This window comes from Miniopterus natalensis, chromosome 2 (assembly GCF_054644295.1).
Source record: "Miniopterus natalensis isolate mMinNat1 chromosome 2, mMinNat1.hap1, whole genome shotgun sequence".
Lineage (NCBI taxonomy): Eukaryota > Metazoa > Chordata > Mammalia > Chiroptera > Miniopteridae > Miniopterus > Miniopterus natalensis.
In genome coordinates this window covers 20221191-20248138 of record NC_142082.1, presented here as the reverse complement: position 1 = coordinate 20248138, position 26948 = coordinate 20221191, and the positions used below count along the sequence as shown (strand labels likewise).

At 36.0% G+C, this 26948-nt stretch overlaps 1 protein-coding gene and 1 pseudogene across 2 annotated transcripts in view; one reads left to right on the top strand and one right to left on the bottom strand.

The window, feature by feature from the left end:
• Window positions 1–367: 367 nt before the first annotated feature.
• Window positions 368–26948, bottom strand: part of BAG4 (BAG cochaperone 4) — a 31073-nt gene continuing 4492 nt past the window's right edge. Inside the window, exons 1-5 of one of the 2 annotated variants that reach the window (XM_016210528.2) lie at window positions 17582–17649; window positions 11707–11867; window positions 6621–6875; window positions 5302–5556; window positions 368–4568 (exon numbers count right to left, since the gene is read on the bottom strand). In XM_016210528.2, coding sequence (XP_016066014.1) covers window positions 4083–4568; window positions 5302–5556; window positions 6621–6875; window positions 11707–11811 — 1101 coding nt within the window. In that variant the 5' untranslated portion in view covers window positions 11812–11867; window positions 17582–17649 and the 3' untranslated portion in view covers window positions 368–4082. Of the gene's footprint in view, window positions 4569–5301; window positions 5557–6620; window positions 6876–11706; window positions 11868–17581; window positions 17690–26948 lie in introns of those variants that run through there. The other variant, XM_016210521.2, reaches the window with a different exon arrangement.
• LOC148093644 (origin recognition complex subunit 3 pseudogene) lies at window positions 10282–11012 on the top strand (annotated as a pseudogene).

Below are 26948 nucleotides of genomic sequence, written 5' to 3'. Positions count from 1 at the left end.
TTTTAAAATATGCAAGATGTAAAAAAATTATGTCTCACGTACCCTTTCCCAGGAAACTACTTAAGAACAAGCTCTATGAAAATGAGCAAATAAACTAGGAGAAAGAGAGGCTACAGAAAAAAGGAAACCAACAGGATGAATAGAAGACCCAGAATGAAAGTATGCACCAGAAACATACCAGTTTTCCAGTCAGAGGGCTCTAGGAGAGACTTTTTCCATTTAAAATTGATAAAATATATGTCTGATCATCCTAAGAGAAGACTTAGACAAATGATGGACGGTTTGAGGTCAAATTAACCATAAGTACATAAGCAAACAAAAATAAGACAAATTATTAATTCCAGGGAAAACAAGCTGTTCAGGAAAGTTAAAGTAATCACAGTTTACTGCATGACTGAGCTCTGGTTATCCTTTACATAGTCAACAAAATTGCCATATACCTAGATCGAAAAGTTGAGGGAATGAGGACTGAGATGTGTGTCTGTTAGAGGCAGATAAATAAACCTAAACTTTCATCTTCTATAACAAAAAATCAGTAGCAATTACCTAAAATTCACAAATCAAGAAGCTATTGAAAAATATGGAGTTTTTTTTTTAAACTCAATTGAAAGTGGTTGCTTTTGCAGAATTAAAAATGGGAGTGGGAACAGGAAAAAGTTCCTTTTCATAGAATTGACTCTTTAAAATCATAACTTCCTTAGAATTATTTAATTCTTTAAACTCATAACTTTTTAGAAAGATGAAAAAGAAAATTTCCAGTCATCAACTATCCACCCCCAAAAACCTATTTTTAAAATGCCAACTTAATCCATATTCTTAAAGTTTTTTAAAAAGTCTGCATAGCCCTGGCCAGTGTGTTTCAGTTGGTTGGAGCATCGTCCGTCCCATACACCAGAAGGTGGTGAATCTGATTCCCAGTCAGGGCACATACCCAGGCTACAGGTTCAATCCCCAGCAGGGGTGCCTGCGGGAGGCAACCAATCGATGTTTCTCTTCCTCTCGAAAATTCAATAATAATAAAAATCTAATACTTAAAAAAATGTATTTTTAAAAATCTGCATATCTTTAACAGTATTACATCAACCAGCCAAAGAAGTATTTTTAAAACTCTATTTTAAAAAGCATTTCAAAGAATTCCACCCCAAAAATGTAGAGAAAAGCATAACCCATCCCCCAGATATTTCGTTAGGGCTTGTTTATCTAAATATTCATATTGGTGTTTAGATTTGGAACAACTGTGGCTTATTATAAAAAAGACATAGTTGTGTTTAACATGCCAGGTCTGGGTAACTTTATTCAAGATTTTGACAAAAATTATCCCCAAAGTAATATAAATTTAGATACTTTAAAAAAGTCCAGATGTGGAATTTCAAGAAAATTTTGAATTCAGTCTGGAGTCAATACTAAGTCAAAAACTGAAGCAAATCCACAAAACATAAATACTACTTTCCTTCATAAGTTCATTATATTTTCTGAAACAGGTTAACAATTTAGTTTTTCTTTCTTTGATAATTGGTATTTGGAATTAGTTTAATTTAATAAGGCTTACATCTTTAAGTTCTAAGTTTGTACTTATCCTGAATATTTTACTATAATTAAAAATATAAATCCAGAAGCACTAACCCTTCCTTACAGAAGAATTCTAATTAATAAATGTAGAATGAGAGAAATATAAAATCACCATTAGAAGACCACAGTAGTAACTGACACAAGTAAGATTTGCAATGGATACAAAAATGAGTGGGCAAAGGTTTAAGCAGAAACAGGACATTTGCATAGTCTCAAAGTATCTCCAGCAAATATTTAGTCATCACAAAAGAAACAGCAATTTTCAGTAGAGAATCCTAACAGACACCACCTTGGGTAGTGATTAAGGTTAACAACACCAGAAATACATTATACCACCAGGTGTCATAATATACTGCCACAGATTGCAGGACCCTACAGACACATGACAACTATGTGCAAGGTGGGAACCTGGATTAGATCCTGAACAGTAAGTAAAAAGTACATTAGTGAAAACTCTAAGAAAATCTCTACTTTTTAAACTCTCTACTTTAGTTAATAGTATTGTATCAAGGCTAATTTCTTACTTTGACAAATGGTCTATAGTTATGTAAGATGTTAACAGAAGGGCAAGTTGAATGAAGAGTATACAGAAAATACTATTTTTACAACTCTTCAGGAGGTCTAAAATTATCTGAAAATTTAAAAAAATAACTTAAGAAACATACACACATATGAATATAGTGCATAATGTATTTGTGTGTATATATACATATAAATCAAGACAATGGAAACTGATATCTTGGGCACTCAGTTAAATAGTAGTGTTCTCTCCAGAATTAATCGTCTCACTGGTTTATGTTAACTTAGCTTTAAGGGTCTCCCCCATCTACATTTTGTTTCAAGTATAGTTTTCTAATTTTCATAAAAAAGCCTTTTTAAAAATTCCTATATTAGGCCAAAAATAAAAATCCTAGAATAAAATTATCACATTATCTCATAAAATCACTCATCCCAACCATAAGACCCAGCCATTATTTTTACTCCATTTCTTCTCATAATCAATTATGTTTGTATTCGTTTTGTATTTTTTTTAATAAGGAGAGGAGATGGCTGACAGATTTATTACAACTAGTAGGCCTGGCAGTCTAGAAAAAAAATATTATCACTTGGATATCTTATTAAGAAATAGCTGCTTTTCCAATAACAGATACTGTATACTAGAAGTCACTTCAGGTGTAAAAAGTAAATTACTTACCTAAGGTCTCTTCTATACGGTAGCATAGAGCTACCCAATTAAGCCCAGCTAAGACCCTTTCAATATCCCTTCCTTAAATTTGGCTCAAAAATGATTGTTATTAATGATAATAAACATCTTTTTATAAAACAGGCAATACTTCTATGCAATTTATTCTAGGGAAATAAAGATAAACATCAAATCTACTTTTAAAAGAAAAAAATATTTCCCACTCTAGCTATGGCTGATTCATTCCCTGAGCATAAATTCTCTTTTACCCTCATTGTTTTTTACTATAAACTGAGCTAAAGTCTGCTCATAGGGATCTTGACAGTGAAACTAATATTTTAGATGGAGAACAGCATTTCCAAATTATTACTTTTTACAGTTACTACTTCTACCCACTGTGGCATTTAATTTTTCATCTGTTACCTATCGCAATGCTCCATATGGAAGCAGCACTAGTGAAAAGATAATAAAGAGGAGGAAAGGAAATTTTAAAGTGGATCTTTATCCAAATGTAATAAAAGAGTAAAAATGAAAAATTGGCCACAAACATTTTCATTCCTGTGCCCATGCCATTTCCAAATTGCCTTCCGCTATTAACATGAAAAGTATAAGTGGTAAAATTCTAACCTAATGATCTATACAAAAAAGGAGACAATTTACCTCAGAAATTCACTACACATTGCAATATATTCAAGCGGTGAAAAGATAGAAATTCATTCAGAAATACCATACTATCTGGCTGTCAATATAGTCTCTTGAATAATTATATTAAACGTATTACTACAAAATGTACCAAGAAGTAGAGAATAACATTATATTTGTGAACTGCAAAGAACAAAACAAAACAGTGGTCCAACAAGGCTAAAGTCCAAGCTGTAATTACACACGACGTGTACGTTGAAAGCAGTCACAATGTACAAAAATGTGACAAGTAATCCAGATGTTTTAAAAAACAGAACCTGTTTGTCTCAGATTATATCCAGTCTCATCTGGTAGGTTTCTGAAAAGCCTGTTACATAAAGTGTATTTCCCTCCTGTTGATAAGAAGCAGTTTGCAGATATCCATAAATTTCTTAATAAGTGAGCCTACTTGGCAATATTGGTTTCTCCACAGTTTCCTACTACATTCATTGGTCTGAAAACTGAAAACAACTCATAACGAAAATGTTTTTCCAAGTCATTTACCAGTTTTTCAAGTTTAGGTCAAAGGACAGTTGGAATGTATTGCTTGCTTCTTGTCATCAACAGGCATTTCAAAAAGAGGGTAATTAACCAAAATCAGCAGTTTTGGTCAAGTTAGTAACAGGCTTCCCCTTTGTTCTAAATCCTTTCATAATCCTTTTTTTTCCAATTTTTCCAGTATGGCCTGGATTTTACAAACAGCCTCTTTCCTGGCCTGTCGGACAGAGTCCTGGCCCCCAGTTTCAACTGAATCCAGTTCCAAAAGTTCCTTGGTTAACATCTCTTCCAGAAGCCAGTATGCTTTGTCTGTCTTTTTTCCTACGAACTCTTCTACTTCTTGCTCAAGATATTGGACCTTCTCCAGCACTTGTATGATTTTTTTAATACTTGGGGGAGGACTTTCATCTGAAGACAAACACTCTTCAGGAAGATTATTACTTTGCTCTTGATTGCTGGGCTGTTCATTGGTGGTGTTACCATACATCTGAGGCTCAGCACTATACTGGACTTGGGGATCCAAAAGATCTGAATTATCACTGGTCATTGTTCCCGAAGACTCGTACTGATGGACACTGCTAGGAAAGTTGTGCTGGTTCATGCCTTGCTCTGATTGGCTATAGGGGTATGAGGAATCCTTGAGGTGGGAGAGCAAAGGGGGGGAAAAGCTGTTTTAATGGGAATCCATCAACATCAGATTTGTTAGCCCACATCTTTCACCTGACCAGGAAGGTACATGAAAAGATTCCCCACCAATAAAACTGGACTTCCCTCATTAATGAATTGAGAAAAACAGCCCTAAAAAGATAAAAGGGAGTACCCTGTCAAGTAAAAGGCAGAGAATTCCTGTGTATAATGGCTGGAATCTACCTGGAGTGGTTCATCATCATGAACACCTCATAATCTACCCTTACTACCTCACAATCCATTGACTGACTTAATAAAAAGAAATTAGATAGTTTTGCCCATAAAGAGTTAAAACCTTAGGACAGATGTTGAAAAGGAACATAGTCACAAGCAAATGATGTTGAAACCTTTGATTTAATTAAACCATGCAATTTCATATTGGTTTTGTTTTCTGTCTATAGATTGAGGTAATAAAATACAATCTTTGACATTTTAAAAACATTTAGGTAGTATTACAACAAAGAGTAAATGAGCTGTCTTTTAGAAAGAGGATGTGAACCTAAAATTGCTCTAAAAAATAAAGTCTTTTTTTTTTAAAAGAAATTGGGCTAGGTAAAGCTATAGGTGGTAGTTACCAACTTTTTGCAGTTAGTCCCCACTTAACATAGACAAATGCAGAAGAGTTTCATTTTATGCTTTGTTAACTACCCAAACATCAAAAGAACAACATTTAGGTCTCCTACCTTGGGCTGCTGGGGTGGTGGTGATGGAGGTGGCTGAGGAGAGCCACTGCTAGGCCATGGTGAAGTACTTTCACTCATGTAAAGATTCCCAGGCGGTGCAGAGGGTGCAGCTGAAGGCCAGGGGTAACGGGTTCCCATTCCATAAGCACCAGGAGAAGCCCACGAGTCCTCTTGTGGTCGTACTGATGGTCCTGGTTGTGGAACACTACGATTACCATCCCCATAAGGATAATGAGGCAGGGTCACTCCAGGGTTCTAGATTGAAAGGAAGGAAACATGCTGGTCACTGCTAAAAAAAACCTTAAAAGTAATGAAAATATTCTAGTATTAACAGGTTCTGAGATGCTTCCTCTCTCCTTAACAGAGTATATTTTAGCTACTACTGGGCTAAATTATAACATCTCTGATCAGTTATAGTAATTTCTCCAAGCCTAAAAAAGTTTGGTTCCAAAGAAGAAATACGGTCTAAAATTCAATGTCTGAAGCACAACATGAGTCTGCCCCAGACACACTATAAATAAGTAGACCCGTATACTATAAGGAAGCAGAAACAAAGACATATTTGTGGATGAAAAAGGGCCCCATACTAAACCTGACAAGCTCAGGGGAGGCCTGCATGACAGGCCTTACAAACTCAGAGACCAAAAGTAACCACATCCAATGGTTTGAAATTAAAACTTCCTAACTAAAAGTGAGTCTTGGTGGGTAGTCATGTCTTAGGTATCTTCTTTGACAAAGGTCAATCTTTACCTTAACTGAGCCTATTGTCCTTTTGCATCTATGACAACATACCTTTGAAATGTCAGGGTCATTTCCTTTTCTCCAGGCCCCTTAGGACACAGTCTCCCACCAGAACACTAGACCACAGAGCCCCTCACTGTTATCTTTTTCCCTGCACACCATCTCTCTGTGCTGTAAATGTTAACTGTTTACTGTCCTGCACCCACCAATGTAAAAGAAGTATCTGTCTCTCCATTTTACTCTTTATCCAGCCTCAGAGATTTCCTCACTTTGCCTTCTCCCACCTCCCTAATCTACCACCATCGGATTTCATGTAACTGCCTTAGGTTTCCTCCTTTCATTCTAATGTATAAAATAAGGTGCAAAACTGCCATTCTCTGGAGCATTTTCTCAATTAGTTGAGATTTTGCTTCCTGGCAATTGTCATCAGTTTGGCTCAAATAAACTCAAAAATTCTCTAGAGGTTTGGACATTTCTTACGTCAACATATTAGAACTCCTCTTAGAGAGAACAGAGAAATAAACATGGCATCATTCATAGAATATTAAAAAATACAAACCCAACAGGAAAATGCTCACCTGTGAAGCAGGATATCCTGGAACCTGCGTCCTAAGAGGAGGTGCTTCAGTCTGGCAGTCCTGCTGGGGATACATCCAACGAGAGACTGGGGTTGGGCTGCTGCCGGGTGAACGGTAAGTGCTTGGAACCTCTGTAGAGTAATTGGTCTGAGAATACCCAGGTGCATAGTAAGCCCCAGAGTAGGAGGCAGTATTTGCCCCAGGGCCAGTGGAATATGGTGGGCCATATGCTCCATTTGTATAAGAATTCAAACTCTAAAAAAAGCAAAATTGAGAGAAAACAAGATGAGTAAAAGTTGAAATGCCCCAACTTAATGCCCAACTTTGAAAACTTTGGAAAGAAAAGAGATCAGTAATGAAAATATGAACTACTAAGCAATCTTTGAAGCATTCTTTCATATATCATAATCACATGCCATGTATTAAACTCAGATTATCACTGTAGAGTCTGTGTCATAACAATGGGAGAATACACTGTGATGAGACGCCTTAGAGTACTGCTTCCATTCCAAACATTTCCATAGGTAGACCTAAAAATTAGACCTAACAGCAGAGAAGTTGTACTCACAGAGTGGGGAGGGGATTCTGGGAAATGTGGGAGAATGGCTAAAGAAAGCATAAAATAATCATGACACAAAAGAAAAAAAGACTACAGAGACAGACCTAGCTCTACCAGAGGCCCTGTGTATATAAGATCATAAACTTATCTTTGCAGGGTTATTGTGAAAATTAAATGAGATGACATATATAAAATGTTTAATACAGTATCTGGCATATAGTATGGTCAATAAATAGTAATTATAATATCATTGGTGTTGGTATCATTATGACAAGGCCAGGAAATGAACCCAAATCTGACTCCAAAACTCATGTTCTTTGTACTATCCCACTCTGCTTGCCAAATAATAACAGCAGACAAGAGACACATTACTCATTTATTGTTTACTGTAGTTTTAAATCACCTATCTAGACTATTATTGACATCCAGAATCCTGAGTTTAGTAATCCAAACAAATCTGAACTCTAAATTTAAATAACTACTTTAATGTTTTCTATTAATTTCCACTTTACCTTTTTTAAATGGTTAAAACACAGAATCAAGTTTTCCAGTACTTGTCTTTCTCCCTAAGACTACATAATCTTTCCCACTTGAGATAGAAGAACAAGAATCCTGTGATGTTATCGAGACTTATTGTGGTGATCATTTCACGACATATACAAATATTGAATCATTACGTTGTACACCTCAAACTAATGTATTTCAGTTATACTTCATTAAAAAAAGAATCCTCATCTTATACAGCTGTTAATGACTGATGAAAATGAAATTCAAATTTGATTCCTAATCTAACACATCAAAAAGTGAGCTAAATCAATGTGGGAGAGAGGTTATAAGACTATGGAAAATAACTTAAATTCCTAGTCATACTTTTATGGCAAGAGAATAAAAGACAGGCTATTATTGCCACACGCCTGAGAGAGGTTCAACTGAAGATCCCAGCAAGGCACTTTTTGAGTAGGACAGCAAGCCACCCTTTTAAAACCGGTAGGAGGCAGCTAAGGTCTTCTGCCCATGGGTTGCTGTTCCTAAACAAAGAATCCTTTAATACAACATACACAGTTGGAGACTTGAAAAAACATCAAGCGACTTTATATACTGGTTTTTGTTGTTGTTTTTACTGATTTTTAGAGAGAGAGAAAGGGAGAGGGGAAAAGAGAAACATCGATATGAGAGCATCGATGGGTTGCCTTCTGCACACCCCCTACCAAGGCTTGAGCCCAAAATCCAGGCATATGCCCTGACGGAATAGATTCAGCAACCTTTCGGTGCAGGGACAATGCCCAATATACTGAGCGACACTGGCCAGGGCTCTGTGCTGTTATTTAACTTCTAGAAATCCTAAGAAAGTGATTCAACTAAAGAAAAAGTTACAAGCATAAATTTGTTCATCACAGCATTATTTATAATCGCACAAAACTGTAAACGCCTAAATGTCCTATAATAATAGAACGATGAAGTAAATAATGGGCTATTCATTGAGGGAATTTTACTCTGCCTTAAACGCCACTGTTAGCCCAGCCACAGTGGCTCAGTTGGTTGAGCATCATGCAGTGCACGGAAAGGCTGCCAGTTCAATTCCCAGTCAGGGCACATGCCAGGTTTCAGATCTGATCCCTAGTCAGAGAGTATACAGAAGGCAACTGATAGTTGTTTCTCCCTTACATCAATGTTTCTTTCTCTCTCTTTCTTTCTCTCTCTCAGCGAGTCCTTGGGTGAGGATTTTTTTAAAAAGTCACTGTTAGAACTGACCAGATTATTTAGTGAAATTAAAGAATTACTTTTAGTGTTTTTTCTTTGAGTTTTAATAATAGCATTGTGGTATATTTTTAAAACTTTCTTATATTTTAAAGATATATATGTATTCGCAAGTGAAATAAATGATGTCTTCAATTTGCTTCAAAATACTCCAAGGATATAGGTGAACCAAGATGGCCATGTATTTACTGATTGTTGTTGAAGCTGAGAGATGGGTACATGGGAGGTTAACACGAAAAGTACATATGATAAGTGAAGTCATATAAAAAAGTGTATATACAGTAAGTTTAAAGCTGTGTAAACATTATAGGGAAAAGGCTGAAAACAAGTCTACCAAAATATGGATATGTTAGTGTGGGGAAAACAATTTTTCTCCCATCCTTTTAAGTTCTTTTATCTGGACTAATAAACTAACAAGAGAAAGAGTAACAGGAGAAAATGACCAATTTTATTACATATATACATTCAGGGGTTCCATGAGAATATGAAATTCAAGGTCACATTGGGCAGTTGAGGCTTATATGTTATTCTGGACTAAGGAGAGGGAGGAAGGGGTCTAGTATTCAAAGTGAAAGTAAGCAATTTACCCTAGATGAGAAAGAGCAAACATGTGATAAACAAATTCTTGCCAGGCCACCCAGAAACAACAGGACACAGAGGAGAATCTAACAGAGACTTACTTGGATCCGCCCAGTCTGTCTGCCACACTTAATTCACATATGCTAAGGTAAACAGCTAGAGAGAATAGCTCCCAGCCATTAAACAAGTTTTTCTGTCTGAATTCCTTTAGGTAAGTGAGAGGGTCAAAGGGTTTTTCTTAATCTTTTGTTTCTTAAAAATAATTGGCTTAAAATAATATCCCAAAAGGACTATTTGGGGATGGGAAACTCTGCTTTTCCTCATTAGGATAATAGAATTAAGAGTGTTTCTTTTACCCTTTTCTTTATTTTCCAATTTTTTAATAATAAAGATGTATTCTTTTGTAAAAAAAATTTTATGCTATTAAAAATGTCATGAAATCCCATATGTATCTAGAATCCAGCAGGCTGCTTGGACCACAGCTACTTCATTCGTATCTAAATAGACTATTTTTTATAATAAAGGGAAACTTGTATCTGATGACAGCAAGCTGTGATTTGAAACTTGTCAGCTGATATGTCAAGAGATGAATTCTGAAACTGAAGAATTAAATAAAATCTTTGACAGTCATTGAATTTCTGTAAAATTCTCATTCTGTATTCCTGAGGAAATCAAGAGACTGGAGCTCTTTAAACTCAGAGAAATACTAACTGCTGCTCTTGTTCTAGATGTAAATATAGACATGACTTAGCATTCAAAAGTCAAAATAAATCACACCATATGGCATCACATTGCAAGCTAAAGATTATCTAGTATGATATACTTCTTCCAAAAGGTGGTTTCACAGTTAATGGACTATTGTGTGGATGCAGAGTCTAAAGAGGAGGAAAGGGGTCAGGTCTCTCATCTAGAAAAACAATATACTGCTCAAAGAATTCCTTTTCCATTTAGTAAGTGAATATCAAATAGCAAACAAATATAATCCAAGTCAAAACAAAAATTCCTCTAGCAACACCACAACTCCTCCTGTTTAGTTTATATTGAAAAACATGGAAAGCTCCACCACAAAATACTCCAAGATTTCATAATTATCAGCAGTCAACATCAATTTGAATTTCTACTAATCATTTTTGGAATTGCCAAACCTATTATTATCCACCAGTTGTTTCCTCATGCACTACTTCTGCTTATAGAAGTATTCCAATTTTTGTCTCACAGGAACACCTCACCATAGTAATTAATAAGCTGTATTTTACAACCTAGCTACCCTTTAAGTTAAATGAAAAAGTGTTACAATGCCTTTTTGAATCATGATTTCTCAATTCAGAATGTTATAAAAGGACTTCAGTTCTTTGTTAGATCATTTCTATCTCCAGGCACTCTGTGTTCTATGGTGTAATCTCTCAGAAGCCAAGAGAATATCTCCTTTATCAGAAAATCAATGTGAAAACACCCAACACCTTTCATCCTTTAGAAAGTTCAAGGAAAAGAATTAATGATCAATGAGAGGATTTTACTTTTTCTTGGGGAGACAGGGGAGAGAGAGGGGAAGGGGATGGGGGAGGGGGGTGGAGGAGGGGAAGGGAGGGGAGAGAGAGAGATCTATTGGTTGTCTCCCGCACCTGCCCTGACCAGGATTGACCCCGAAACCTGGGTATATGCCTTGACTAGAACCAAACCCTCTACCTTTTGGTGCATGGACAAGGGTCCAACCAAATGAGCCACACTGGCCAGGGCTCAATGAGAGGATTTTAAACAACCCACATCATTACTAGAAAACCTGCATGTTTGTCATACAAATTACTTCCTGGTTTTGAGATGTCTCAGAGATACCTTTTCCCAAGTACCCACTAAGTCGGCAGATCACAGAGCTACAACGTGCATGTGTACAAAAGAACATGGAGTCAGTAGAATGTGTATTAACCTTGCAGTTGCTAAAGATGTTGGTTAAAGATGAGCTAATGATCATTTTTCAGAAATGTTTCTAAGTTTTTAAGTCTTCTGAAAAGTAGTTTGGCAGCACAGCAAAGAAAATAAAGAAGTTCCTGGCCCAGTTTCACAGGTCTGAAACAAGCCAAAGAGGAAGAAAATCAAGACAGGCTTCTTTCACTTTCAGAAGTCCTTGATGGAAATGAAGGAGTTATAAGAGCAAATAAGAAGTAATCTTAGTTTAAAGAACTCAGAGAATACCTCACGAACTTCATCAACAGTCTGGCGACACAATATCTTCTGCCTCCAGAGATACAGCCTCTGTATGAATTGGTGTACTTCAGTGCTGCTCACACCCTGCTCCATGAACCGCCCTACATGCTCCTTTTAACAATCCTTACTATTAGCTGAAGAACGAAGCTCTGAAAAATGAGGAAAGCTATATATCAAAGATTGCCCCCAATACCTGCACAGCACATAAACTGCACCTGAAATCGAAGCAGGCAAATCAACTTCATGGATCGATCAAAAGCCTTAGGAACATTAACAGCTTCTAAAGAAATGGATGTAAATTCCACACTCTCAGAAAATAAGTGCATGAAATTATGCATTCTTGGTTTATTAAAGCTGCTTCTGAATTAGAATGTTTAAGATTTATAAAACCTACCAAAAAGAAGAACGATCATGTGGCAAGAATCCCCACGTGATGTTTCATCAGAAAATACATGTGCTACTTCATACAGGTGGATGTCTAGATACCTTTGGGTCACTGCTGTTCCTTTCAAAAAATTATTATGAAATAATAACAGACTCTTTCTTAAACATATGTAATATATGCATGTAATAAATGCATTTACCTAAAGGGGGAAATGTCATGTCATAAGAACGATCTTTATCAATAAGATCAATTGATGAAATCATAAAAATTAACATCACTAAGAAAACTTGTGACTCATAACTTTAAGGAATTTTGTCTTTCTCTTACATTAATTGTCAAAGTAATGCATGCTACTCTTCAAATTGATCTATATGCAATCCCAATGAAAATCCCAGCTACCTTTTGTGCTGAAATTGAAAGGTGATCCTAAAATTCATATGAAATTGCAAGGGACCCAGAATAGCCAAAACAATCTTGAAAAAGAAAGTTGGAGGACTCCTACTTACTGATTTCAAGTTTTACTACAGAACTATAGTAATCAAAACAATCTGATATTGCCATAAGGACAGACATAGAGATCAACGGAATAGAATTGAGAGTCTAGAAATAAACACATATTTATGGTCAACTGATTTTCAACAAGGGTACCAAGGTAATTCAATGAGGAAAGAATAGTCATTTCAACAAATGGTGCTGAGATACCTGGATAGGCATGTGTAAAGGAATGAAGTTGGACCCTATTTCACATCATCTACAGAAATTAACTAAAAATGGATCACAGCCCTAAATGTAAAATCTAAAACTATTTTTTTAAATATATTTTTTTATTGATTTCAGAGAGAGGAAGGGCGAGAGAGGGAGAGAAACACCAATGGTGAGAGTCATTTATCAGCTGCCTCCTGCACGCCCCCTGCTGGGGATCGAGCCCACAACCCTGGCATGTGCCTTAACCTAGAATCGAACTGGGATCTCCTGGATTATAGGTCGATGCTCAACTGCTGAGCACGCCAGCCGGGCTAAAACTATTTTTTTAAAAAGCTCTTAGAAGAAAACAGAGGAGCAAATCTTTGTGAACTTGGTTTCGGTGATGGTTTCTTAGGGCACCAAAAGCAAGAGCAACAAAAGGAAAAAGATAAATTAGACTTCAAAATTAAAAGCAACTGTCCTCCAAAGGGCACTATCATGAGAGTGAAAAAAAGCCCTGGCCAGTGTGGCTGGGTTGGTTGAACACTGTCCCTTGCGAGAGGTCGCAGGTTTGATTCCCGGTCAGGGCACATGCCCTGGTTGTGGGCTCGATCCCTAGAAGGGGGTGTGCAGGAGGCAGCTGATCCATGTTTCTCTCATCGATGTTTCTTTCTCCCTCTCCCTTCCTCTCTTTCTAAAATCAATAAAAAACATATTTTGAAAAAGAGAGTGAAAGATCCACAGAATGGGAGAAAATATCTGTAAGTCATATATTTCATAAGGGACTTTTATCTAGAATACATAAAGAACTCTTACAACTCAACAATAAAAAAAATCCCAATTTAAAAATGGACAAAGGATCTGAATAGACAATTCTCCAAATAAGATATAAGAATGGATAATAAGCATGTGAAAAGGCCCTCAACATCATTAGTCATCAGAGATCTGCAAATCAAAACCACGATGAGCCCAGATGAGCCCAGCCTCCGGTGTGGCTCACTGGTTGAGCACTGACCCAGGAAACAAGGGATCACAGGTTCAATTCCCAGTCAGGGAACCTGCCCGGGTTGTGGGCTAGATCCCCAGTGGGGAATGTGCAGGAGACAGCCGATCAATGATGTTTCTCTCTCATTAATGTTTCTAACTCAATCCCTCTCCCTTCTCTCTCTAAAAATCAATAAAACATTTTTTTTAAAAAAAAACAACACAATGAGATACCACTTCATGCCCACTAGATATATCAGTGGTTTTTTTTAAAAAAAAAAGGAAAACAGAAATTATTGCCAAAAATATGGTAAAATTGAAACCGTCATTCATTGCTGCTGGGGATGTGAACTGATGCAGTTGCTTTGGAGAACAGTTTGTCAGTTCCTCAAATTGTTATACAGAGTTAATATATGACCCAGCATTTCCACTTGTAGTTACATACCCAAGCAAGAGAACGGAAAACATACGTTCACATAAAAATTGGTACACGAATGTTTATAGCAGCATGATTCAAAATAGCCAAAAAATAGAAAAACTCAAATTTCTATTAACTAATAAATAGATAAAATAAATAATGTATAACCATAGAATGGTATATTATTTGGCCATAGAAAAGAACTGACAAGCCACAACATGAAAGAACATTATGCTAAGTGAAAGAAACCAGTCACAAGATACCACATATTAAATGATTCTGTTTATATGAAATGTCCAGGATAGACAAATCTATAGAGATAAAAAGTAAATTCAAGGTTGCCAGGAGCTAGGGGGTAGGAGGTGGAGTGATAGGTATATAGGGGGTGATAAAAATGTTCTGGAATTTGACAGTGATTATAGTTGCACAACCTTGTGAATGTACTAAAAACAACTGAACTGTACACCTGAAAGGGTGAATTTTACAGTACATGGCCAAACCACAACCATGTAGCTCTAAGCAATAACAATGCCTGCTTCTCAATTTCAGTTACAGGAATGATGAAACATTAGCAAAATGGAAGTTTGTGATAGATAAGTAGGAATATGATCTTTTTCTTTATTTTGCATTCTACTATCTCTGATCAACTTTATCCTAAAGTTCATATATACTTATTATTTTAAAAAATCAATTGCTTTTATATTTTCCTTAAGTAAATGTGCAAACCTTGCTCTAATTTTAATAGTTTTTCTGGCTCAAAAATCAATCACAAAGGATTGATTATATCACCAAATTAATGAGAGAGAAAGAAGGAACATGGTATTTTAAAAAGTGAATTAATTATTCAGCCCCATAAAGAAACTTACTGCCATTATTTCGGCATTCGTATCACTAATAAATCAGAACAGAGTTAAATATAGTATTCAACTATTTTAAATGTATCAGAATTACATTAATATAGTTTAGAGTGATCTAAAATTTTAATTCTGCAGAGAACATTAGTTTACATGAATTCTGACCTGGATCTAAACTTCAAATTATTTGAAAGCTACTTAAGTGCAGCCAATTTAAAACTGAATATACTGCAGCATGTTTTTTAAAAGTTATCTGCATATAGAAATATGGTACCTAAATTTAAAAAATAGAAAGAAATATGCAAATGTGACAATTATTGCTTTATTAGTGTGGCCAGATCATTAAATATAGCCAAATTACTTTTCACAATGGTTGTACCAATGAGGAAATGTTTAGTAACGATGTATTCCATACCCTAGTATCTGCATCAAAGTAGCTGCATGTAAGCAGCTTTCAAAAAATCTGAATTTTAGATCCAGATCATAATTCATGTAAACTAATGTTCTCTGCAGAATTTTCAGATCACCCCAGAGAAATCCTTATCTCATACATACAATAGAAAAGTAAAAAACAATGTTGAGTAAAAAAAACTAGGTGCCTGAAAATGCTAATATAAACCACTCATACCAGTTTATAAACATGTTAAGTAATACTACATAAATGCATATACAAGTAGTAAAAACATAAAAACATTTATAATATAAATATAACTTCAGAAAATGGAAAGAAATGTTATATGGGGCTCCAATTGTATTTGTTTTACTTCTTTTTAAAACTCCAAAACAAATGTGGCAAATTTAAAAACTGACAAAGGTGCTAGATTTAAAAATGGACATATTTTGGGTACTCTTTCAGTATGCTTGAAATATTTAAAATTAAAGAAGTCAAATTTTCTGCTCGGCCGGCGTGGCTCAGCGGTTAAGCGTCAACCTGGGATCCAGGCGATTGGGGTTCGATTCCCGGTCAGGGCACATGCCCGGGTTGCGGGCTCGATCAATGACTCTCTCATCATTGATGTTTCTATCTCTCTCTCCTCTCCTTTCTCTGAAATCAATAAAGATATATTTTAAAAAAAAAAAAAAAGGTCAAATTTTTTTACACCAAAAGCAAGCAACAAAAGCAAAAATAAACAAGTGGGACACTGAACTAAAAAGCTGCACAGCAAAGGAAAAACCATGACAAAACAAAAACGAAACCTACTGAATCGGAGAAAATGTTTGCAAATTCTATTTCTAATAAGGACTTAATATCCAAAATATATAAAGAACTCCTACAACTCAATAGCAAAAAAACCCCAATCAGATTAAAAAATGGAAGAAGATCTGAATAGACATTTTTCTAAAGAAGACATATACATGGCCAGCAGGTATATGAATGGGTCTTAACATCATTAATCATCAGGGAAATGTAATATCACAATGAGTTATCACCCCACACCTGTTAGAATGGCTATTATCAAAAAAGACAAGAAATAACAAGTGTTGGTATGGATGTAGAGAAAAGGGAACCCTTTTGCACTGCTGGTGGGATTATAAATTGGTGCAATCATTATGGAAACCAGTATTGAGGTTCCTCAAAAAATTAAAAATAGAAGTATCACATTACCCAGCAATGCCACATCTGGGAATATATCCAAAGGATACAAAAACATTAATTCAAAAAGGTATCTGCACCCCCATGTTCACTGAAGCGTTATTTATCCAAGACAAGGAAACAACCTAAATTCCATAAATGGATCAACAGATAAAGAAAATGTGGTGTGTATACACAATGGAATATTATTCAGCCATAAAAATAGAAGAAAATCTTGCCAATTGGAACAACATGAATGGACCTTGAAGGCATTATGCTAAGTGAAATAACCCAGACAGAGAAAGACAAATACCATATTAACTCACTTATATGTGGAATCTAAACAAAAAACAAACAACCCAGCTCAAAGATAACAGAGCAAATTGTTGGTTTCGTGGGTGAAAGGGAGAGGCAGCAGGAATAAAGGAAGGCAGTTAAAAGGCATAAACTTCCAGTTATAAAATAAATAAATTACAAAGATATAATGTACAGCGTGGTGACGATAGTTAATACTGTACTGTATATTTGAAAGCTGCTAAAAGAATAAGTCTTAAAAGGTCTCATCACAAGAAAATAAAATTTGTAACTATGTATGGTAATGAATGTTAACTAAAGTTACCATGGTGATCATTTCGCAATATATACAAATATGAAATCATTATATTGTATACCTGAAACTAATAAGTTATATATGTCAATTATATTTCAAAAAAGGTCAAATTTTTAAAAATAAGTACATTTTATTTTTGTTTCCATATCCTGAGAAATAAACTATTATGCCTCAAGTTATCTTTGCTACAAGTAACATTTGCCTAGATAGTTCTTTATCTCTGAGCTAAAAATATTAAGATGATTAAGACAGAATCCCTTAACAAAAACCGGCATATCATTACTATGAAATCTCCATAGGTCCTGAAAATAAATCAGTTCATTAAGAAAAAATTCTGAAATTCTGTCAATTTTACCTGGCCTTGCATTTCCGGTCTTACAGGATATGTACTTGGGTAAGGAGCCCTAGGGCGGGCAGGAGAATTCCAGTAGTTAGAATTGTAGCTAGGATATGGTGGCTGCTCCTAAAACAAAACAAAAAAAAACAAAAAAAAGGAAAATAAATGCACTTTTACTAACATTCTTACATCACTCTGAAAAGTTGATAGCAGAAAGTATAAGTTTCAAAAAAGAAGAAAAAAGCACTAGAAACTCACTATAAAATCACTCATTATTAAAATGTTGCAGATATATTATATGATAAATTACATGCCCTAGAACACATCAGTGTTGACTGTCTAGTAAAAGCCTGTTCTTATGCATTATGCCAAGGCTACCCGACCAAATGATATATAAAGGAATTCTATTATGTCAAGATGATTAACAAAACCAGAGACATTACATCCTTTATCCCTCTCCAACCACCAGCCCCATCAATACTAAATTTAATTAGTGCAGCACAATTATAGTTCTTTGCCACTGTTAAGAAGAGTAGTATTTACTTATCTCAACAACTTTGGAACTTGAAAGTATTACTACTAAACTTTTACTTCAAATACATAAAACTTCAATACTCAACTTCTTTGCCTGGCCACTCTAGTTTTTTTTTCATATTCCTCTACTCTCTGCTATGGCTCAGTTTTGTGTTGGCAACCTACAACTAACTTCATATCAGAAATTGATACAGAACAATTTAGTGATTTTATCCAAGGAGAAAATCTAGCTATGATATTAATCTCTACAGCTTTTAATTCCAACTCAAAGAGTTAATGCAATTATTTGCAATAAGCCAATGAACTCTGATAAGAGTCTGGTTTAATATATACATTTGTTGTCCTATAAGCTGTTAATGTGCTTTGAACTTTATAGTTTCAGTATAGTTTTAAGCTTAAACAGGATCTTTGAATTTTTCCCCAACACTTTGAATACGGTTTCACAAAGAAATTTACTGGCAGTTGTGATCACTGAGAGTTTATCACCATCTCAGCTTAACTGTACTACTTATCAGTTTCATAAAACTGTTTCCAAAGCCTGTAATTATTCCATAGGACAGTATACAAACTGGGCAAGTAAAGTTTCCTTTACAATATACAGAAAATAGAATACAGAAAGATTAAAAAAAAAAAAAACTTACGGGCAAACTTCAGATCCTAACTACCAAATTTTTCTATCAGGCAAGTTACCCTGATTAATACACTGCCTTCTCCTAGTTAAGGAGTGAGCATTTGTCTAATTAATTGATTTCTCTCCACCAAGAACTTGAATCTTGAGCAAAGAGATGACAAGGGTTGAAGCTGACTCACCCCAGCAGTGGTAAACTAATACCTTATTCCTCAGAACTACCCTGGTTTTTGTTCTTTCCTACTGATTCTCTGAGGTACCCCACATTTTTACTACCTCTCCCCTCTCCACCCTTCCACCTCACCCCATCTATGTCCTCACTTCCTTCCTTACTCAGTTTCCCAAGTTAATCCCCTGCTACTCTCCCTCAGATATACTCACCCTACAACCTAACCCAGTTTAAAACCAAGTTATTCACTGACTTCACATCTGTACTTCATCTAAACATCTGGGGGAGAAAAACACAAGCACTATAAATTCATGACCACAAATCTCAGGTAGACAATCAGCACTGCCTAGTGACTATATTACACTTCCTTAGTATGTTCACCACACTCTCCAGAACAACCATTCTACTCTTATCTCACCCTTCATTTTTCAAATGATAACTTTATCTCACATTTCACTTAGAAGAAAAAGAAAAAGCAGCAGCAGCAATCAGACAGAAACTCCTTCATCTTACTAAATCTTCCAAATACTGTATCTGTCACTGTCTTCTCAGAAAGCATGAATGAAGTGTCTTTGGCCCTACTAACGGCCAATTCTTCCACACAGCTCTGGAACACATAATCTCTTCCTAACACTTCACTCCTGCAATTATCTCTATTCTTTCATGAATCATCTATTTCTCTTTGTAGAGCAGATTACCTCCAGGTTGTCCTCAAGACTACCTTAAACAGATACTGTAACATTTTTAAACTACCATAACTAACAGTGGGTAAGTAATTGAGTGTATAAATAACAAGATTAACAATAACCTGACAATTGAGAAGACGAGTGATGGGTATCTGGGGTTTCTATTATAATAGTCTCTTTCTTTTACATCAGTTTGAAAGTTTCTATAACGAAAAGTTAAAAACTGTGGGGCAGGGATTGAAAGTAGACTTCCCTTAAATATACTGTTTTTTACATTTGACTTTAGAACAATTGTAAATATTTTACATAACTATAAAAGATAATGAAATGTTTTTAAATCCCTAAAAGAAAGTAAAACAAAACAAAAAATACTGAGTATTGAGTTGAAAGAACAACCTCACAAAGAGAAACTATTTCAAGTGAATATAAAGCACAGTAATTTGACTGACATCCCTACCAGGATATACAAATTTTATAGAGTACGGAAAACAAAAAACAAAAAAAAACACAAAACCTGAATTTTTTTCAGTTATCATATGAATAATTACCAACATTGTTAGTATTTTTTATACTGTTGTGTGGGTACTATAGTTGCAAATGAATGATTATATTGTGTGGTTGGAAATCAGTATTTTCACAGTGGGAGATAAGAGATATAAGAATAATAAAATTTGCCCTGGCCAGTTTGGCTCAGTGGTTAGCACGTGTCTTCAGTTCTCTTGGGTATATACCTGGAAATGGAATTGCTGGGTCCTATGATAACTCTGTTTAACAATTTGAGGAACTAGAAAACTGTTTTCCAAAGCAGCTGTACCATTTTACATTCCCATCAGCAATGTATAAGGGTTCCAATTTCTCCACATCCTCACCAATACTTGTTTTTTCTGTGGTTTTGTTTGTTTTATAACCATCCTATTGGGTGTGAACTGGTATCTCATTATGGTTTTAATTTGCAGTTCCCTAATGACTAATGATGTTGAGCATTTTTTGTGTTAACTGGCCATTTATATACCTTCTTTAGAAAACTGTCTATTCAAACGTTTTGCCCATTTTTAAATTGGGTTATTTCTATTTTTATTGTTCAGTTTTAAGAGTTCTTTATATATTCTACATACAAGTGCCTTTTCAAATATATGATTTGCAAATATTTTCTTCCTTTTCACTTTCTTGATAATGCCCTTTGAACTACAAAAGTTCATAGTTTTGATGAAGTCCAATTTATCTATTTTTTTTCTTTTGTTGGTTTTGCTATTGGTGTCTTATCTAAGAAACCATTGTCAAATCCAAAGTAATGAAGATTTACCCCATGTTTTCTTCTAAGAGTTTTATAGTTTTAGCTCTTACATTTAGTTTATGATCCATTTTGAGGTGATTTTTATATATGGTGTGAGGGTCCAACTTTATTCTTTGTATGTGGCTATCCACTTGTCATGGCACCATATGTTGTGCCATCGACTATTCTTTCCCTCCATTGAATGGTCTTGGCATCCTTGTCAAAAATCAACTGACCATAGACACATGGATTTATTTCTGGACTCTCAATTCTATTCCATACAGACATATGAGTCATATAAGCCTTTTTATTTCCTTTTCTAGCCCAAGTGCCCTGGCTAGAACCTCCAGTACAATGCTGAATAGAAATGGCAAGAGCAGATATACTTGTCTTGTTCTTGATCTTATGGGAAAAGCATCATCTTTCATCATTTAGTATGAGGCTGGCTGTGGGTGTTTTATAAGATGCCCTTTATCAGGTTGAAAAAATTTCTTTGTATTTCTGAAGCATTTTTATCATGAAAAGAGCACTGGATTTTTTCAAATGGTTTTTCCTACATCTACTAAGATAATCATAGGGTTGTTTTTTATTCAATTGACATGGTGAATTACATTAAGTTGATTTTTGGATATTAAGCCAACCTTTTATTCCTGGGATAAATCCTACTTGGTTGTGGCATATAATTTCAAATTCCATTACATTATGGTTGGAGAACATACTTTGTATTATTTCTTTTTTTCTTTTTTTTAACTTTTTCCTGTAGTTTTGGGGTTTATTTTAATATATCTTTATTGATTCAGAGAGAGGAAGAGAGAGGGAGAGAGAGAGTTGAAACATCAATGATGAGAGAGTCGTCATTGATCAGCTGCCTCCTGCAAGCCCCAAACTGGGGATCAATCCCGCAACCTGGGCATGTGCCCTGACGGGGTATTGAACCTTGATCTCCTGGATCCTAGGTCGTACTCAACTGCTGAGCCATGCCTGGTTGGGCACTTTGTATTATTTCTATCCTTTCATACTTAAGATTTGTTTTATGGCTACTATATTATTTATCCTGAAGAGTGTTCCATGTACACCTGGAATGTATATTATGTTGTTGGGTGGAGTGTTCTACAGATGTCTATTAGGTCTAGTGGTTTACAGTACTGTTCAGATCTTCTATTTCCTTGATCTTAGGTCTAATTATTCTATCCATTATTGAAAGTGGGGTACTGAAGTCTCTTATTGAATAATCTATTTCTCCCTTTATTTCTGTAAGCTTTTCCCTCATGTATTTTATTAGGTGCATATATATATTTACAATTGGTATATCTTCTGATGTATTGACCTTTTATCATGTCCCTCTTTATTCCTAGTAACATTTTTTTTTGTTTTAAAGTTTATTTTGTCTGATTTTTAAAAAATATTTTTATTGATTTCAGAGAGAGAGGAAGAGAGAGGGAGAGAAAGATAGAAACATCAATGATGAGACAGAGTTATTGACTGCCTGCCTCCTGCATGCCCCTTGCTGGGGATCAAGCACACAAACCAGGCATGTGCCCTGACTGGGAATAGAACCGGGATCTCCTGGATCATAGGTTGATGCTCAACCACTGACCCACACTGGCTGGGTTATTTTGTCTGATATTACTATAGCCACTCAGCTTTCTTCTAGTTACTGTTTGCATATTTCTTTTCCATCTTTTTACTTTTAAGCTATTTCTGTATCTTTAATTCTGAAATGTGTCTCCTATAGACAGCTGAGAAAAAAAACCTCCTACTCCTATGTTTCTCCTTTACTCTCACACTACCACCACTCTCACACTTCTGATACCAGACATGTGGGGGGTTTCCCCCCCATACCAAGCAATTCTGCAACACCAGCTGGGTGTCATACAATTTAACTCAATTCTGACACTTTACCTGGAGATAGTGTCAGATCCCATGAGACTGCCCACCATTTCAAATGCCAATCCAAGTAGTAGGTCCCCAGGTTACCCACAATTTCTATCCGACTTGGCTACAAATCAGAGGTTCCTTTGGACTTGATTATTTGCTAGTATAGCTCACAGAACTCAGGAAATACTTTATCAGTTTATTAAAATATATGATAAAGGATACAGATGGACATTCAGATGAAGAGATACACAGGGCAAGGTCTGGGAGAGTCCTCAGCCCACGAGCTTCTGTTCCCGTGGAGCTGAGATCTGTCATCCTCCCAGTATGTGGATGTGTTACCAACCTAGAAGCTCTCCGGAATCTCATACTGTTGGGATTTTTATGTAGGCCTCATGTAGGCATGATTGATTATTAACTTCACTTCCAGCCCTTCTCCCATATCTAGAAAATGAGGAGCTGGGCTAAAAATTACAAGTTTCTAATCATGGCTTGTCTTTTTGGTAACCAGCCCCATCCAGGAGACCACCCAGAGTTGCCTAGTTTCCTATTGCTCAGGAAATTCCAAGGGATTTAGGAGTCATGTGTCAGAAACCAGGGTCACAGACCAAATATTAGAACAAAGGATGCTCCTACTGTTCTTATCACTTAAAAATTTACAAGGGTTTCAGGAACTCTATTTCAAGACCCTGAAGCAGAGACCAGTATATATATTTCTATTATTTCACAATAGCATATAGTTGGATTTTCTTTTTTTTAATATATCCTGACAATGTCTGTCTTTGGATTGTTTAATCCATTCACATTTAATGTTATTATTGATATAGATGAATTTATATCTTCCATTTTATTTCTTTTTTTCTAAATCTTGTGTCTGTTTTTGTTTTTTTTTAAATATGTCTTTATTAATTTCAGAGAGAGGAAGGGAGAAGGAGAGATAGAAACATTAATGATGAGAGTCATTGATCAGCTGCCTCCTGCACATCTCCTACTGGGGGTCGAGCCCACAACCGAGCATGTGCCCTGACTGGGAATCCAGCCATGATCTCCTGGTTCATAGGTCGATGAGCAACCACTGAGCCATGCCAGCTGGGCTCGTGTCTGTTTTTGTTCCTCTATTCTCCCTTTACTGCTTTCTTATGCATTAAGTATTTTCTAATGTAGCATTTTAATTTCTTTAATGAGTATGTGTGTGTGTGAGCGTGCATTATCTTTCCTTGACCACACCTAAGCTGTTAAAGCTCCACAAATTTCCAGCTGATTTCTCTGCTGTTTTCAACAAAACCCTGGGTCATAAGTTGCTCCACAAACTGTCCAACCAAATTTGGGCCTCTTGAAAGGGGCATGTCCCAAAGTTAGTGTTTGAGGTTTGTTCTGACCCCAAAGGGGTCATCCCAACTATCTTTTTCCCTGGTTCTCTGCAGCAAACTAGCTAGCATAAAGTTTAGTCTATTTCTCTAATGATTCTACCAATTCTCTCCCAATTGCCTTTTACAACAGCTTTCACAGTTTTTGAGAACATCCTTAGGCTTCAGCTTCTCCACACTCTGCTGCAAATAGTCAGTTCCTTTGGGGAAAGATTAGGAACTACCTGTTTCACAGCCTGCTTCTGCTTCTGGAAAAAATATCTGAGCCACACTCTGCAGCCGAGTTAGGGACAATGGTGTGGTTCTCTGAGAGACACCCCTGCTTTAAGAGCTGAGCACCTGGGATGGGGTGGAAGGGCAGTAGCCTCAGGCCTTCTCAGCTTGCCTTACAATCCAGACTAAGGGTAATCAGAGCCCCAGTACTCTCAGCAGTGCCCTGCGCAAGGTAAAGCCTCCCTCCCACAAGTAGGGCTGGGACAGAGGAAGGCAATCACCACTACCGAGCCACACTTGCCAGGAACTTGGCCTCAGCAAAAACAGCTGGGGGCAAGATGAAAAATGTTGATGTGCTGCCCCTCCCAGATGATAAACCCTCTGACTGGGACCTGGGGCAGGTTTTCTTGCTGCACCAGTCTGAGATCCAGTTTCTGTCTCACTGAACTGGGAGGGGGAGGGATGGAACAGGTCTTAGTACAAACTCTCTCTAGTCATACTGAGTTTGAGTAAATTTTATAGAATAAATGTTTCTTCATTTGCTATATTTCCTAAAGCCATTTCCAGAGACTTCAATTGGTTGTTTTTTTAAATATTTTTACCAGTTTTACTGGGGACTGGGTCCACAGAGCTCCTCATACTGCTATGCCAGAACTGCAACCTGGCATTATTTTGAACTTATTTTTACATATTAATGTAGGATTGTGCAAGTATTTATAATTATCTTAATATTGTTAGTGACCAAAATTTTTCATATAAAAGTAAAATTTCATACAAAGTAAAAAAAAAAAATAACCTATAATGTTAAATTTAAATTAATGTAAATGTGAACTCACTTTTCTATTTAAAAATACTTATTTTATAACTCTGTCCAAAGCAATGACAACACAATAGGAACCAGTACACCTAGAATCCAAATGTAACATCTGAATCAGTTATTAAGTTACTGTCTCTCAACTCCAAACAAAGCATTCTATAATTAGCTCCCCTGATGCAGGATTTGGAGTCTGCAAATGTTTCTCCTTTGCCACTTGCTTAACCATTTGCTTCTGCCAATAGTGGGGCACTAGGTTAGAGGTGGGGAGAATGGACTTGCTCTTTCCTGTTTGTTTGCTTTGCTTGCTTGCTATTTCTGTCAGTGTCAGTATATAAACATATTTTTTTTAATGAAAAATAAAATATCCTCAATAAAGTGGTAAAAATTATTCTTTCTTTAAGTCTTAATAAAAAGATTGTCTATGGAACAAATTTTAAAATATCCCAAATAACAGTGAAAGCCTGTGGCTCATGGTCCTCCTAACATGATACTAATTCTATGAAACAGCATTTGGTTTCACAAGCTAGCTGAAGCTGATCTCTGTTCTATAAACTAAGCTGCCAATTTTTCATGTGCCTAACTCTTTCCAAACTTTATTTGTTTTTTGAAACTAGACAAAGATAATGTAAATTAGACATGATAAAAGATTTTCATGCCCTGGACAGTGTGGCTCAGTTGGTTGGGAGACATCCCATGCACCAAAAGGTTGCAGGTTCGATTCCCAATTGGAGCACATGCAGGGTTTCAGGCTGATCCCCGGTAGGGGGTGTGCAGGAGGCAGTCGATGGATGTTTCGCTCTCACATCAATGCTTTTCTCTCTCTCTCTCTCTCCTTCTCTCTAAAAATGAATAAAAACTTTAAAAAAATTTTTAAGGTTTTCATAAGTGGTAATAATGTGAAAGCTTTTGTGGGAAAGAAAATTAGATTAAAATTATGCAAAAAGATAATAAATTTATTTAATTTCTTCTAAGAAAAAAACAACAACCTTATTCTCAAATGAGACTGGAGTAAACTCCTTTCATATTTACCTTAGGACTAAATAGTTTTGTAAAAAGCAGAGTTATGGTTCAATTTACAAAATGACTTGCCAACATGCCTCCAAAAAATATCCCAACCCAAACAAATCTTATAGTAGAGGAAGCTGAGTAGTGCTGCTATTACCTAAGTCCCATTTACAAATTTGTTTATATTTTTCACAATTAGACAAAAAATTATTAGAAAAGTGCATTATAAATTATTTTTATAGCTACATATTCCAAAATCACAAAAAGCACTTTATGCTCTTGTATTAACCATCATCACACATTTTAAAAAATATATTTTATTAATTTATTTCAGAAAGAGAAAGGGAGAGGGAGAGAGAGAGAGAAACATCAATGATGAGAAAGTCATTGATCAGCTGCCTCCTGCACGCCCCCTGCTAGGGATCGAGCCCGCAACCGGGGCATGTGCCTTGACTAGGAATCGAACCACCATCTCCTGGATCACAGGTCGATGCTCAACCGCTGAGCCACGCCAGCCAAGCATCACACATTTTTTATTTTCAGTCTCATTTAGATGTCTTCCATGCTTCTCTACAATTTTTCCCTTTCTCCTAGAACCTGATTCAAACATTTACCGTATCAAGTTCCCAGCTTACCCCATCCCACTTTCTTTACCTAGCCTCCTACTTCACTAAGAAAGGATGCCAAGAGCTAGCTATAAATCCCTCAATGTCCCTCCCTCCAACTCCAAACTTACTCTATCTATCACCCCCTCTGGCTCAGGAAGGTTTCTCAACTCTTCCTCACGCCCCACCATATTCCATCCTTTTGTTTGCATC